Below are 12,038 nucleotides of genomic sequence, written 5' to 3' on the forward strand. Positions count from 1 at the left end.
GAAAACTCGTTTTGAAAATCATTGAAAGCACATAACACGTTATCAAATAATAATACAAGTCATGAAGTCAAGAAAATATAACAAACAAGGAACACTCATCTAGTTATGCAAAATAACGTGCAAAATATCCTTCCGGATATTACCCTTAGTCACCAATGAAACCTAAGATTGAACAAGAGAACATATTACAGTTTATCGAGCAAAACATTTAATCGAGCAAAACATTTAAGGGGAAACGAAGAAACCTGACTAATTAGGAGTAAAACGTGTAAAGATGACTTTCAAGTAAAAAAGAGGGTTGTTTGGACCCAAGAATGAAAATAACTAGGGTTTCAAAATCAATCGTAGAACCAAGCTCAAAAGGCTTATAGAATTCCAACGGAAAACATTTGACCACGACAAAATCAAAAGACAAAAAGATAGGCTAAGAAAATATTCTTTCGGAATCGTAAAGAATCGTTTGTATGACTAAAAGTCACCATATATTCAAGTAGAGGTTGTATAACAAGGGTTTGGATGAAAATCATATGGAAAATGAGGACTCTTAAAACCATACTTGAAAGTAGTTCACTTGTGGCCGATAAAACCCTAACTCATACTTCTATATTTTGGGTACGGAGTAAGTAAACATTTGGCGTTTCAAATCGAAGAGGTATCATGTTTTGGAATGGTAAAACGGTCATAGTATTTGCCAAACGAAAATATACAAATTCAAATAGAAACTTAGCCCTCGAGTGAAAATTTGGGCAGCACGCCCTTTGTATTTACCTAATTTTCCAGCCATTTTGGCTTCATTATTTTTCTCATTCAAGCCCAAGTTTATACACAACACAAATGCATTTCAATAGCCGTTCAGTAAGCTCCAAGTAGTACAAGTACAATTCAAGCTAGGGAAAAGTCCGGAAATGAAAGTTAAGCTCTAACCATAAAAACAGTTTTTGACATCATTTTGCGGTTTTGGTACCATTGGTACTACGATTATCGGATGGAGGTGCAAGATACACCGTTTCGAAGCTAAGAGATAGGGCTACAATTTTGAAGAAGGCTACTCAGACCATTTTCTAGTGCAATCAGGTCAAAAATTCAATATACTAAACCAAAACCGTAAAAACAGGTTCACCAACCGCATTCTGGTTCAAACATCATAAGTCAGGCTACCTAAGTCCAAATCACGTGATTGCAACGCCATACGAAATCTAAGATACAAGGCTACAATTCATCAGAAGACATTAACAACCAAATCAGAAGCATTCCCAACCAAAATAACCAATTACAGACGCAAATATAAAATTCGGGTAGAAACAGGGCAGCAGGGGTATTTCAGTCTTTTTACAAGCTACGTTGCTCCGATTGACCTGAAATTTTGTAGGCATCTATAAATTATCATTCTCTACAACTTTCATGTTTTTAGCTAAGGCCAATTCAGCCTCTAACATGGTGTAATAAAACCGGATAGAATAGAGCTGAAATTTTCCAGAAATCTGGAATATTGGGATTCAATGCAACCTTTCTTGATTTCTTGCTCCAATCATCACCACAACCACTTATATAAGCTTAAATACAACATATGTCATCCATATAGCAAGTATAGGCAGCAAATACCTCAAACCCTAACTCACATATATCACCTTTAAATCCTCATAACAACTTGTATTCCCACTAATCCAACCAAAACAAGTATTATATAACAACTTCAACCAAAATAAAAGAACCAAAGCCATGGTTTAGCCTTATACCTCAAAAAATGAAGCTTGCAAGAGTAATACTTCACCTTCTCTTGAAATTCTTGTTTCCCCTAACTTCTCAAGCCCACAACTCACACTTTAATCGGTTTAGAATCTTAATTCCTCACTTAGATGGCTAAAATCAAGAAGGAAGTTGTTTCTTGTTCTCTCTTTCTCTCCTCTCTTGTTCGGCCAAGCAGCAGAAATAATGAAGGAAAATGAGCAAAAATTGGGGATAAGAAAGAAGACCATCTCTTGGTCAAGAAACCCTTAGGTGGCGACACTTGTCGCCGCCACCATCTCTCATTTTTCTCTTTCTTTTCCTTGCTATTTTGAGCCCTAAGTTTGGGTCAAACTAGCTGGTAAATGAGAAGATATTTTTCTCAAGTATTAATGAACTTGTATGGTAAAAAGTGGTGTGTTCAATCGGTAGTGCGCGGTACCCGTCGGTTCGCGCCGTTTTTCTTAAAAACACACGTACTAGGGTTTTTACTTCCTATTCACTAACCTTATATCATTGCTCCTACTCACATATTATTTCTCACTTAAAAGTCATTTTTAATCACCAAATTTGATCCTTGCTCCGTACCGAAAAATCATCCTACGAAAAATCAAAATGAGATGGTCTTTTTGACTTGCAATATCAAAATCCTCTAAGCTTTTCGGGTTCGAGTTGAATGTTGCTCGTGATAGGCTTATATAGTGGTAAAAGGTTAAATTATGTAACGACTTTGCTTGTTTTGTGGAATAATTTGAGAGGGTCAGAATCACATTCTAGAAATAGAAACTAAACATGAAGTATTTGTCACTGGAATCACATCCTTCGTAGGGAATTGAATACGTAGCCTACAATTAGAAATTTCCTACATATTTACTATCAGTAACAAAAATTTGCAGAATTTCTTGCACATTTACTATCAATAATCAAGATAACCAAACCCAAAAATTTTACAAACATAATTATTGATTAGACTTAAATGAGACAAACTTGAGAATTTAAGGTGTAAAGGTTTAAAATTAAAATTTTAAGATACAAAGTGTCCAAAAGTAATATTGAATGTGCAAAATGAGAAAATGATACAAGTTTAAGAATGCAAAATAGAGTTCATCCCAGAGCTTTCAAAGAAACATATTGAATTTTAATTATATCTCTCTGTTAATACAACGCAAATAACCTTCAAGTCACTGTTGATCTCTTTTTTGTAAAAATCGTCCCAACATGCAATAAATATAAAAAAACCAAGAATTAGTCCCAAATGAATCAACAGAAAAGGTATCATTCTAGAGACTAGTCAAATAAGATTTTGGGTAGAATCGATTTACCGTGGTGGATTACGATGTTAACAGACCTCAAGCATAGAGGGCATAGAGGGCATAGAGTTCACATCTGTACTTTTATATCTGTCAATCATATCGAAGCACACAGAGATTTGGAAAATATGAGGTTGTTAGTTTCTGCACTTGAACAATGCCGTGGGTATTGGATCAATCCTTGCCATAATCCAGAACCTTGTTATTTTTTCCAAACATACGAGTAGTGCAGCCTTAAATCTTCCTCTGGAGGTCCTGATCAGCAACAAAAATTAGGGCCTTGTCTCAGTACAAACGCCAACAAAAAAAAAATCAAAGTATAAGAAAAGAAGTTGCATACAAATTTGTACCAGATCATTGAGACCAAATGACATCGTATTTGTTGTTCATCATTCGAATTGTTAAAATAGAAATTAACAGGAGTAAGAAATAGCAATATACCAAAAAACATGACAAAAGCAAAATTTAGTATTAACTATGCATTATAAGTTTATAACTACAACTATCATAATAAGATTTCATATCAATACTACATTTAACAAAATACATCTTGGAGTTACCCGAAACTAAGCAAATTTCAACTTATGCTTGGATCTTACAACATTGCCTTCCTGTGACAAGATGAAGGCAGTAACTCGAACTTGATATAGTGCCACACTTTGCTACAAAAATAAGGTAAATATGTTAAGAGAAACAAATTTCTTATATTTGAAGATATGTGTAGTGATAATAGAATTGTAACCTTCAAAAACCCAGCAAAAGGGTTCACTTTTTTAAGGTCTCGTCTCCAACTTTACAGGAATTAAATCAGGTACGTACCATGGTCACAGCTACAAATTATCCACAATATTACATCAAAGTTAATCACTAAAAATTTTTGTGGTAATTTCTATACCACTATGGGATTGAAAAGAAAAAAGTACAGAAAAACAAAAAGTGGGCGTCATACTGGTAAAATCTAGTGTGTTTCCCTTGGCATAGGATTTGCGAAAATAGAGAAAAAAAATTATTACTACATAACATCAAAGATGGAATGTAATGTACTAAACTCTCACTAGTTTATTAATAAATTTAAGTAGTGCAAAAGTTGGCTGACTACTTATAGAGTGAAGAATGTCTCAACTACAATTTTGGCAATCTAAAATTAGCTTTATGCACAGTTAATATGAAATCTGTGCATATGTGTACGACTGATTGCGTATTTGCTATATATTTAAAAAGTCATTGGAGACCATATAATTTAATCACAGTACATATCACATATCACATATCACAACTAACTTTATAAATACTCAACCTTACTTGAGCACAATTTTAACTCATGCAATATTATGGGAGAATAAAATTTGTATAGTAATAATATCAAACAATCAATCATGGCATACACTATACAACATAAATTAAATTTCACAATTATTTTTCACACTCCTCCTTTATATTTAATGATTTAACATTCACACTTTTATATTTAATTTTTGCACTTGATCATCATCGAGATTGGTATGTGTGCACATAAATGCATTACTCTATGCTTACCATTACGTTTACATGCACTTATTGAATGAATTGCTCATTTCCATTATCAGCCTCACCTAATGACTGACCACTGGCAATTGCTAGAATCTAATACAAATGGACACTGAAAGTTGTTGACAAAAAAATTAAACCAAGCTATTTAGGATTTTAATAGTTTTAGAAGTTGATTTGTTATTTGGTAACTGGATTAGAATTTGTGTCAAAGTTGGTTTAGGAAATATAGTTGGGTTGTGTTTAAAAATTAGTATTGGAATAGGTGTTACGGTTTTATGTGTCTATTTAAAGACTTGAGTCCGACTTTTGTTATTGAAAGAATTGTGATTTTTTATTTATAAAATTATTTCCTCTCCAGCATAATACTTTGTCATCCTCCATCCATAAGGGTGATTAGACAATTGAGGGTACGCAACTTTGTTGTTATATTTTTACTTCTGCAACTTATTGTTTCCGGGAATTCTGCTTGTGACTGGTAGGTTTGTGGCCGTTTGTTCCTTCGTTTTTTGTCTCGGAAGGTTCTTCGTCCTTTCTTTGATTTATTGATTGGTTTTGTGTGATTCCGACGTTACTTCCCCCACATAATTTTTTGTGCTAATAAAAGTTAAAAAAATACGCTGAAGCCAACCACTGTCCACAGGGTAAAATACCTTTTACCCCCTGTAGTTTGATATTTTACCACATAAATTCCGATGATTTTAAAACTTAAATACAACCCTCTCATAATTTGGGTTAAAGTGTCGCCACGAGTTTTTTTGTTAAAATTAATGGTGAATAGGGACAAGTCAAAATTAAACTAATAAATTAACAAATTTACCCTTTGATTACTTCTTTTTTTCTCCCCAAACATAAAAAAGAAGGAATTGAAACTAAAAAAAAGAGATAAATAAGAAATATAAGATACTATTAAAGATTTGGTTTGAAAACCTATAATGATGGTTGTAGTGAAAAAGATTTCGTAATAAAGCCTCTTGGAAAGCCTTATTCCATGCTTGCCATGTTTCACAAAAAAGAGCCGACAAAATAATTTGAACAACAATGCAGTGAGCTAAACATAAAAGTAAGAACCAAATAGTTACAAGACCCTTTTAAAGCACTCAACCCAATATCTTTCGTTATGTTAACACTTAGAAGATGATTTTCCATCCATGTTAAACACGAGTAATTCATTTCCTAAGTTTTCATGCATTGGTGAGATTTATATTTTTCAATCCTATCACGCATATGCAATAAAGAAGGAATCAAAACTTGCAAGTCATGGAAAACAAAGATGAAACTATAATCCGTAAGTGTAAGATGAAACTTGGAAATGTGCAAGTTGCAACAGTAAATAACCACTTGTTTATTACAAACTTGCTAAAGAGGAAAAAGCCATGTGTATTTACCACTATGATTGCCTCTTTTAACTTATCACTAAACATAGAATACTGTAGATGGTATTAGCCCAATCCTTCCCGTAATAGGAAGACTATGATTCTTGCCGGAACCAACGTAGTTTAGCCTTCAATTTTATGGGTTTCCAGTTCGGCAATGCTCTTCGGGATTGCAGCCTCTATTGTTGCCATTTACTGGTTTTCCTGGTCTACAATTTTCTTTGTTCTGTCTGTTGCACAGAGTTCCATCTGCATTCATTGCACCCTTTGAGATTGAATTATCAGCATATGAAGATGGTGCATTTACCAAAAGCGCAACAATGCAAAGCAAAAGGATTTTATTGCAAGACTTCACCATCTCGAATGAACAATGAGATGGTCTTTTTGACTTGCAATATCAAAATCCTCTAAGCTTTTCAGGTTCGAGTTGAATGTTGTTCGTGATAGGCTTATATAGTGGTAAAAGGTTAAATTATGTAACGACTTTGCTTGTTTTGTGGAATAATTTGAGAGGGTCAGAATTACATTCTGGAAATTGAAACTAAACATGAAGTATTTGTCACTGGAACCACCTCTTTGGTAGGGGATTGAATACGTAGCCTACAATTAGAAATTTCCTACACATTTACTATCAGTAACAAAAATTTGCAGAATTTTCTGCACATTACTATCAATAATCAAGATAACCAAACCCAAAAATTTTACAAACATAATTATTGATTAGACTTAAATGAGACGAACTTGGGAATTTAAGGTATAAAGGTCTAAAATGTAGGGTATCCAGGCTACGAAGAACCTAGCTGAAGTGCAGGAGGAATTCAACAGCGAGATGGCTGACTTCGAGTCGAATCCAGAGGGTAGCGAGTTCGGCGATGGGGCAGCAGGAGAGGGTTCAGCCGAGGCGAGGGGCTCTTAGAAGGGCCTTCAATCTCGGCATTTTGTACTTGGAATTTTTCTACTCTTGTAGTGGTTATATTTTCAATGAAGTCACTTCTTCTGTTCTCATTTCTGCTTGTTCTTCCACTTATTCCACCTCTACTTGTCCCCTTATTTTCTTTAACAACACGAGATAGTGATGCTAAGAAAATAACTAGGTAAACAGAAGATACATCACAAGTAGTCCGGAATGGAATATAGATATTTTAAAGATAATACAATCTAAGGTTCTCGGCATACCAAGTTCGGGGTACCAGATTACTATCTCGGTAAGCCAACTTACAATAGCCATTCTGGTTGGCCTCAACTACTCGATATGGCCCCTTCCACCTCAAAGTTAAATGCCTTGGGGCTCTGATCGACTGACTGAGTTCTTGCGCAGGACAAGGTCTCCAGGGCTAAACCGGAGGTATCTGACTCGGACATTATAGTAGCTAGCCAGAATATTCTTGTACAAGGTGACTCGGGCTGCTGCGGCATCCCTTTTCTCCTCAACTAGGTCAAGATCGATTCTTCGCTGCTCTTCATTTGATTCGGCCGTGAAAGCCTTTATCCGAGAGCTCGGGGTGAGAAACTCGGCGGGAACCACTGCCTCAGACCTATAGGTTAAGGAAAATGGAGTTTCCTGAGTAGCGGACCTTAGCGTGGTTCGATAAGACCATAGCACACTAGGGAATTCGTCCACCCAAGAAGATCTGAACTGATGTAACCTGGTCTTAAAGCCATGAAGAAGTGCGCGGTTGAAGTTCTAGGCCTGTCCGCTAGCTTGGGGATAACCCACCGAGGTGAAGTATTATTTGATCCCAAGATTCTCGTATCATGCCTTAAAGGGGTTGTCTGCAAATTATTTTTCATTGTCTGAAATGATGACTCAAGGTAAATCGAAGAGACAGACGACACACCTCTAGAAGAATTTCTGAACAGCCAGGCTGGTTATACTCCGCAAGGGCTCGGCTTCTACCCATTTGGTAAACTAATTAATGGCCACCACCAAATAGGCATAATTGCCTACGGCTCGGGGGAAGGGTTCAATGATATCTGTCCCCCATTGTTCAAAAGGCCAAGGAGAGGTGATGGGGACCTTGAGATTAGTGGGCTGGTGGTGTTCCGGAGCATGGTGCTGGCAGGAAGGACAGCAAAGAACTAGGAGTTGGGCATCTCGTCGTATGGTCGGCCAAAAATAGCCAAGAAGCAATACCTTCTTGACTAACATCCGGTAGCCAATGTACGTCCCGCAGAGTCCTTCATGTATGTCCTTCAGGACGTCCTCCCCCTCCTCAGCAGTAATGCACCTCAGCCATGGTCCAAGGTAAGATCTCTTGTATAAATTACCGTCGCAGAGTGCATACCGTGCTGAACTTTCCTCGCTTCGACTTTGTCATCTGGAAGAATACCGTGACCCAGGAATCTGACTAGAGAACTCATCCAAGTGTCCCCCAAATTCACCGGGTAGATTTTGTCTTCCAGATAACCAGGCTAGGCTAAAATTGCTACGAGAACAGTTTTGTTGAGCGTAGAGAACAAGGTGGAGGCTAGCCTGGACAAGGCATCACCTCGCCTATTCTGGGACCTCGGTATCCTTTGAATTTCAAAAGATTTGAAATAGGCTGCTAACTGATGGACCTTGGAGAGGTACCATTGCATGATTTTCTCTCTGGCTTCATATTCTTCCAGCACCTGACACACAACGAGTTGAGAATTGCTATAGACTGAAATACGCTGAGCACCCAACCGCCGAGCTAACTGTAAGCCCGCGATGACTGCCTCGTACTCAACTTCATTGTTGGAAGTGGTAAAATCAAATCGGAGAGCATATGAACATGCCTCTCCGTGAGAGTCTTTGAGGAGCAGTCCGGCTCCACTACCATCAATATTGGACGATCCATCTACATATAAGGTCCACTTTTGCGGCTCGGCATCCTCCGGGGTGGCTTCTTGGCTCGTCGGAAAGGTGAGCTCAACCAAGAAATCTGCCAGTGCCTGGGCCTTGATGGCAGTCCGAACTTCATAGGTCAGATCATATTCCCCTAACTCAATAGGCCACTTGGTGAGGCGTCCAGAAGTCTCAGAACGCGACAGTATCTGTGTTATGAGCTGATCTGTTTTCAACAGTATGGGGTGACTTAGGAAATATAGTTTCAACCTCTTGGCTGCATGGACTAACCCCAACACGAGCTTTTCTGCTCGGGTGTATCGAGTCTCTGGCCTGCGGAGGTCTCAGCTAACATAATAGATTGGTACCTGGGCACCATCGTCTTGTATTAACACTGCGCTCACAGCCTCCTCACCAGCGGAGAGGTAAAGGTATAACGTCTCTCCTGCCCGAGACGAAGTAAGGGTGGGTAGGTGGTGCAAATAATCCTTCATTTGTTCAAAAGCCCAGTAGCACTCTTCGATCCAAGAGAATTTGTCAGTTTTTTTCAATACTTTGAAGAAAAGCAATGCTTTGGTGGCAGATTGGGACAAGAACCGGTTCAGAACTGCCAACCAGCCCGTGAGTCTTTGCACATCTCGGGGAGTTTGAGGTGAAGACATTTCCTGGATGGCCTTCACCTTATCAGGATTGACCTCTATATCTCTACGTGACACATAGTATCCCAAGAATTTTTCGAAAAGACACCAAATAAACACTTCTTGGGGTTGAACATCATCCTGGTTTCACGGAGGACCCCGAGAACCTCCCTCACGTCGGATAAAAAATTTGAGGTGGTTTTACTTTTCAGAAGAAAGTCGTCCACGTAGGTTTCAATATTCCTGCCTATCTGGACTTGAACACCCGGTTAATCAGTTGCTGGTAAGTCGTCCCGGCGTTCTTCAGTCCGAAGGGCATGGTAGTGTAACAGTAGACTCCCTGATTTGTGAAGATGGCCGTTTTCTCCTGGTCCTCCTCGCTCATTCCTATCTAGTGATAGCCTTTAAAAATATCGAGAAAACAGAGGACCTCATATCCCGAGGCCGAGTCGACCAAAGCATTGATCCTCGGCAGTGGGTAACAATCTTTTGGGCAGGCTTTGTTCAAATTAGTGAAGTCTACGCACATCCTCCACCCCCCAGTGTCTTTCTTGGCCATAACCGGGTTGGATAGTCAGGTGGGATATTGCACCTCTTTAATCATCCGAACTGGTAAGAGTTTATTTATCTCTTCGGCCACAGCTTTGTTGCGCTTAGGGCCGAAGTATCTCCTCTTCTGCTTAACAGGTTTTGCACGAGGGTCAACATTCATTTCATGCAGCATGAGATGGTGGGGTGCTCCCACATCCTGCTCGGCAATCCAGACGAAAACATTCTGGTAGTTCTTGAGGAGATTTACCATCTCGCCTTTGAGGGGCACAGGCAAACTAGTGCCGATGCTGATGGTTCGCTCGGGGGTAGAAGGATCCAAGGAAATTTCTTCCACCTCGTCCCCGGTCTCCAACCTTTGAGGCTTCCCGAGTGTTGAGGGTCTATGCAGTCTATCGAAAGAATATTGGACTTCATGCCCTCAGTCTTTGACTCGGCAGTTGAAGAAGAGTCAGCCTGCAGGGTAGCGAGGTAACATTCTCTTGTAGCGCAGACATCGCTGCTTACTCAGCTATGCCAGCTGGCGTGAGGAATTTGAAACTTATGTGGTACGTTGAGTACACAGCCCGTAACGCATTCAAGATGGGTTGCCCCATAAGCAGATTATACGTGGAATCAGCTTTGACCACAACAAAATTGACAGGGACGATTCGACACCAAAGGTGTTGTCCGACTGTCACTGTCAGCGTAATCATCCCTTCCGAGTGGACAACGTGTCCCTCGAACCCCACTAGAGGAGTCTTAACGGGTACGAGTTGATCCCTGGTTAACTTCAGACATTCAAAAGTCCGGTAATACATGACGTCTACCGAACTTTCAGGGTCAACGTACACCTTCTTCATTATATAGTTATTGGTCAGTAATTCAATTACCAAGACCTCGTGACTACTTGAAACAGTTGGGACGGGGTCACCTGGACCATATGTAATTGTCTTAGTAAAACGGAAGCTCGCCTCGACATGGTTTGGATTAGCTTGTCGGTAAGTCCTCCTCCGGGAGTTTTGACTATCTTTTTCCATCAGACTTTCGGTTATGGTGTTGATGACCCCGGTTATGTTTGACACATAACCTGGGGATCCATCTCCGGGAGATCTTCTCATCTCCTAAGGATCTTTAAAAGATTGGCAACTGCTCCTGGACCCCCGCCTGTCTTCTTGGCGAGACTCGCCTCGATTATTTTCTTGGCAGGACTCTCCTTGGCAGTCTTGGCAGGTGTCACTCCTCTGGCGTTCTCCATCTCTACGAACAAACTGTTTCAGGTACTCCCGCTTGATTAAACCCTTAATATCTTTGTTTAAATAGTTACAATCTTCAGTTTCATGCCGATATCTTGATTAGAAGTACAATAGAGGTCAGAATTCCTCTTTTCTCTCTTCCCAACCATCCTTAGGAGATGACGCCCGAGGTGGTTTTACTTCATGACAGATAGGATATGAGATCGGTTGGTATTTAACGGAGTGAGTTTGGAATCAGGGACAGACGACTTTCTCTTGGCAGTTCTATCGAATACACTTCGCCGATCTCGGTTAGAACTTTTGAATCTGCCAGCGGTGCCAGCCTCACCTCGGCTTGATTCTCTTTTCCTTCGAAAATCAGTTCTCGAACGAGTTACCTGAGTTTCTCTTTTCATGCAATTTAGGTCCTCGGACTGTATGTCTTTTTCGACCTTTTACCGGAACTTCCAAAGTATGCGAGGGTATTTCTTATGTACCCCGGTGTTGAACACTCCAACGGTGAACCCGTTGGTGAAGGCAACTATAGTTACCTGCTTCTAGGGATCAGGTATCTGCATGCTTTTATCTTGAAACCTTTACACATAAGCATGGAGGGACTCCCCCGGATTCTACTGTATATTTAACAAGTAAGCCGAGATCTTCGTCGTCAGCCTAGAAGATATAAATCGGTGCAAGAATTTGTCCACCAACTCTCCCAGAGTGGAGATGCTCCTAGGTTTCAGACCCCAGAACCATTTTCGAGCAGTCTCTTGCAGGAATACTGGAAAAGCCCGACAGATAGTTGGGTCGGAAATATAGTATAATCAGAAGGCCGAGATGAACGCGTGAATGTGATCCTCAGGGTCACCTCGGTCATCATAAGATAGTAT

At 39.6% G+C, this 12,038-nt stretch overlaps 1 protein-coding gene across 1 annotated transcript; it reads right to left on the minus strand.

The window, feature by feature from the left end:
• Positions 1-9,959: 9,959 nt before the first annotated feature.
• Positions 9,960-11,034, minus strand: LOC113782546. Its single transcript, XM_027328433.1, has 2 exons — positions 10,442-11,034; positions 9,960-10,326 (listed from the first exon to the last, which is right to left on the minus strand). The coding sequence occupies exons 1-2, from the start codon at positions 11,032-11,034 to the stop codon at positions 9,960-9,962; spliced, it is 960 nt and encodes a 319-aa protein (XP_027184234.1).
• Positions 11,035-12,038: the final 1,004 nt, after the last annotated feature.

This window comes from Coffea eugenioides, chromosome 9 (genome assembly GCF_003713205.1).
Source record: "Coffea eugenioides isolate CCC68of chromosome 9, Ceug_1.0, whole genome shotgun sequence".
In the NCBI taxonomy this organism is placed as follows: Eukaryota; Viridiplantae; Streptophyta; class Magnoliopsida; order Gentianales; family Rubiaceae; genus Coffea; species Coffea eugenioides.